We start from the raw sequence: 3,626 nt of genomic DNA, 5'->3' as shown, positions 1-3,626 counted from the left end.
CCGGGACCCCGCCCAAAGTTCCATTTCCGGCCACTGGAAGCCCCCTGAACCCCCATTTTTGGTCCTGTGATCTCCCTCCATCCCCTTCCCCAGCACCGGGACCCCCCTGTACCCCCTTATCTGGCACCGAGACCCCCCTGAACCGCCATTCCCGGGCACGGGGATCCCCCTGTAACCTCATTCCCGGGCATCAGAATCCACTGAGCCCCCACTCCCGAGCATGGGGACCCCCCTGAACGTTCATTTCCTGGCACCGGAACCCCCCTGTACCCTTTTCCCCAGCAGCGGGACCCCCTTATGTGGCACCGGGACCCCCCTGAACTTCCATTTTCGGGTACCGAGACCCCGAATTCCGGGAAGGAAACTCCCCTGAACCCCCATTTCCGAGCACTGGGATCCCTTGCACCCCCTTATCCGGGACTGGGACCCCTCTGCACCCCCGTCAGTGCTCTGGGACCCCCCCTGCACCCCCTTCCCGGGCATCCCGCCCTTCCCAGACCCCAGTCCCGCCCTTTTCCTCGGCTTTTGGACCCCCCAGATCTCCCAAATTTCTGTGTCCCCCTTGTTTTCCACTCCCACCGCTTCCCGAAATGGGGTCCCGGAGGCTCCTGGGCGTCCTAGGGGTCTCCAGGGGGGTCGCGGCAGCGGGGATCCAGTGGGATCCAGCTGAATTCCCTGGAATTCCCCTTTTCCCCCCTCCTCTCCCTCCGCGCTCCCTCGGTTTCTTTCGCTTCCGCGTTTCCCAAACTGCGCCCCCGGGCTCCGCCCGCCTCTCCCAGCCCCGGCCCCTCCTTTCCCGTGTCCCTGGGACCCCCTGCACCCCCATTCCTGCCTTTCCCAGCACCCAGACCCTGCTTCCCTCCACACCGGGGACCCCTGGACCCCCTTTCGTGGGCACCGGGACCCCCTGGACCCCCCATCCCGCCTCTCCCAGTCCCTTCCTTGAACCTCGGACCCTTCCCGGCTCTCCCAGTTCCGCCTCCTGACCCTTGGACACCCCCAGACCCCTCCAGTCTCTGAGTCCCCCAGCTCTCCACCCCCTGCGTTTCCTGTGGGGGGGTGCCAGGTGTGAAAAACGAGGTTCACTCTCCTGTTAGAATTTAAAGAGACTATCCCAGGTCTCCCCACCTCATGACTCCTCTTTGCTCGACACTGGGGACCCCTGCACCCCTTTCCTGGGCACAGGGACTCCCTGCACTCCCTTTTCCTGGGTCATGAGATCCCCAAGCCCTTCCCAGCTCTCCCAGTTCCCCTTTCATTGATCCATGACCCTCCCCGACCCCCCCCCTTCCCGGCTCTCCCAGTTCCGCCTCCTGACCCTTGGACACCCCCAGACCCCTCCAGTGTCTGCGTCCCCCCCAGCTCTCCACCCCCTGCGCTTTCTGACGGGGGTCCCAGGGGTCCGGGAGGGTCCCTGGGGGGTCCCAGGGGGGATTCTGGGCTCTGGGACCCCCCTGAATTTCCAGTCCCGGGCACTGGGACCGCCCTGCACTCGTTATCCTGCACCAATCCCACCCGATATTTCCTTCCCGGCCTTCCCGCCTTCCCCAGTCCCCAGACCGATGGTCTGACTGAGAGCTGCAAGAGGGAGCAGCACACCGAGGCCATTGACCTGGAGAAGCTGCGGGTCCGGTACAACCAGAGCAGGGGTGAGTGGGGGTAGCCATAGATCCCCAGGGATGGGGATCCGTGGGGCTGGGATGGGATCTGTGGGGCTGGGATGTGGATTCACAGTGCTCCAAGGGGCTGGGATGGGCATCCATGAGGGTGGGATGAGATCTCTTGCGATCCATGGGTTTGTGATGTGGATCCATGGGGCTGCAAGGGGCTGGGATGGGATCTGTGGGTTTCCATCGGACTCTGGGGCTCCATAGGGCTGGAATGGGGCTCCTTGGGTCTGGGACACAGTTCCATGGGTCTCTTTGCGTCTGATCCCCCCCTAGGTCTCCACACAGTGCAGCGGGTTTATGGCTGTGACCTCCTGTCCGACGGGAGCAGCCCTGGATTCTTTCAGGAAGGCTACGACGGGCGGGATTTCATCTCCTTTGAGCCGGGATCCCAGAGCTTTGTGGTGGCCGATGGCGCTGCCCAGGTCACCAGGAGGCTCCAGAATAGTGACGGGTTCCCGGTGGAGCATTGGACGAATTACCTGAAGCACATCTGCCCAGAAGAGCTCCGGGAATACATTGGATATGGGCGGGAGGCACTGGAGCACAAAGGTGGGAGCAGAATTCATGTGGGAATCTGGGATTTGGGAATGAAGGACTTGGGAACATGGTAATTCCTGTGGGAATTCCATGGGTGGATCTCAGCCCCGTCGCATTCCTGTGGAATTCCATGGGCGGATCTCACCCCCATCCCCCTCCTGCGGAATTCCATGGGCGGATATCACCCCCATCCTATTCCCATGGAATTCCATGGGTGGATCTCACCCCCATCCCGTTCCCGTGGAATTCCATGGATGCATCTCACCATTGTCCCATTCCAGAGCCCCCCGATGTCCACGTGTCCGGAAAAGAGGAATTTGGGACGCTGATCTTGTCCTGCCACGCCTACGGATTCTACCCCAGGCCCATCGCAGTCAGCTGGATGAAGGGGGATGAAATCCGGGATCAGGAGACGGAGTGGGGTGGGATCGTTCCCAACAGCGATGGCACCTTCCACACCTGGGCCAGGATCGAAGTGCAGCCGGAGGAGCGGGAGCAGTACCGGTGCCGGGTGGAGCATTCCGGAATGCCGGAGCCCGGGATCTTCACCTGGGGTGAGGCTGGGAGTGTGGGAATTGGGAATGTGGGAATTGGGAATTTGGGAATTCCCAACTGGGGATTCCTCTCCCCCTCCTCACTGTCTTGCGTTTCCCAGAGCCAGAATCCGGCGGGAATCTCACCCTGGTGGTCACTGTGTCTGTCATCGCTGCCATCGTCATCCTCGTTCTCCTTGTCGGATTCATCATCTGGAAGCTCCAATCCGGTACGGGGTGGACACAGGATGGGGGTCGGGAAGGGGCGCGGATCTGCCTGGCACCATTCCAGGAACTGCCACCATGGGTGCTGATCCCACTTTATTTCCATAGGGAGGAGGCAGAACCATGGATACACCCCCCCAGCCGGTGAGTACCAGCGGTGGATCCGGCTCTGGATCCCCTCCATGCGGATCCCAGGATGGATCCTGGGGGTAATCCCGGTGTATGATCCGTGCTGGAATCTCATGGATCTTCTCTTTCTGCAGGAACAGACATGGGAACTAACGGCTCGACCGCAGGTATGGAGCGTGATTGGGGTGGGATTCCAGAGGGGAATCGGGGAAGGATGGATGGAGTGGGATCAGGTGGGATGGATGGAGCAGGATTGGTGCGGGATGGATTGAGTGGGATTGGTGCAGGATGGATGGAGTGGGATTGCAGCAGGATTGGGGCGGGATCAGGTGGGATTCCAGAACAGCTCCTGCTGTCCATGGGCTTCACAGCCAGGTCCATCCTGTGGGATGGGGACAGGGACAGGGTGACACTGTGATCCTCTCTCATCCCAGTACAAATCACCGCCTGAGCGATCCACGCAGCGGAGCCGGAGCCGGCCCCTTCTCTCTTCAGATTCGGCAGATTCAGCCAAGCTCATCCCGCTGCTCCC

General features: G+C 61.6%; 1 protein-coding gene across 1 annotated transcript in view; it reads left to right on the top strand.

Annotated features, from left to right (window-relative positions):
• Nucleotides 1-1,265: 1,265 nt before the first annotated feature.
• Nucleotides 1,266-3,626, top strand: part of LOC103619630 (class I histocompatibility antigen, F10 alpha chain) — a 7,935-nt gene continuing 5,574 nt past the window's right edge. Inside the window, exons 1-8 of the mRNA XM_017740083.1 lie at nt 1,266-1,345; nt 1,552-1,649; nt 1,944-2,219; nt 2,489-2,761; nt 2,863-2,970; nt 3,074-3,109; nt 3,229-3,261; nt 3,529-3,626. The exon at nt 3,529-3,626 is cut by the window's right edge and continues 1 nt beyond it. Of these exons, the coding sequence (XP_017595572.1) occupies nt 1,266-1,345; nt 1,552-1,649; nt 1,944-2,219; nt 2,489-2,761; nt 2,863-2,970; nt 3,074-3,109; nt 3,229-3,261; nt 3,529-3,545 (921 nt within the window). The 3' untranslated portion in view covers nt 3,546-3,626. The remainder of the gene's footprint in view (nt 1,346-1,551; nt 1,650-1,943; nt 2,220-2,488; nt 2,762-2,862; nt 2,971-3,073; nt 3,110-3,228; nt 3,262-3,528) is intronic.

Source organism: Corvus brachyrhynchos, unplaced genomic scaffold, assembly GCF_000691975.1.
Source record: "Corvus brachyrhynchos isolate BGI_N302 unplaced genomic scaffold, ASM69197v1 scaffold1757, whole genome shotgun sequence".
NCBI lineage: Eukaryota > Metazoa > Chordata > Aves > Passeriformes > Corvidae > Corvus > Corvus brachyrhynchos.
The sequence above is the reverse complement of the archived record's forward strand: the minus strand, read 5'-3'. Positions and strand labels throughout refer to the sequence as shown.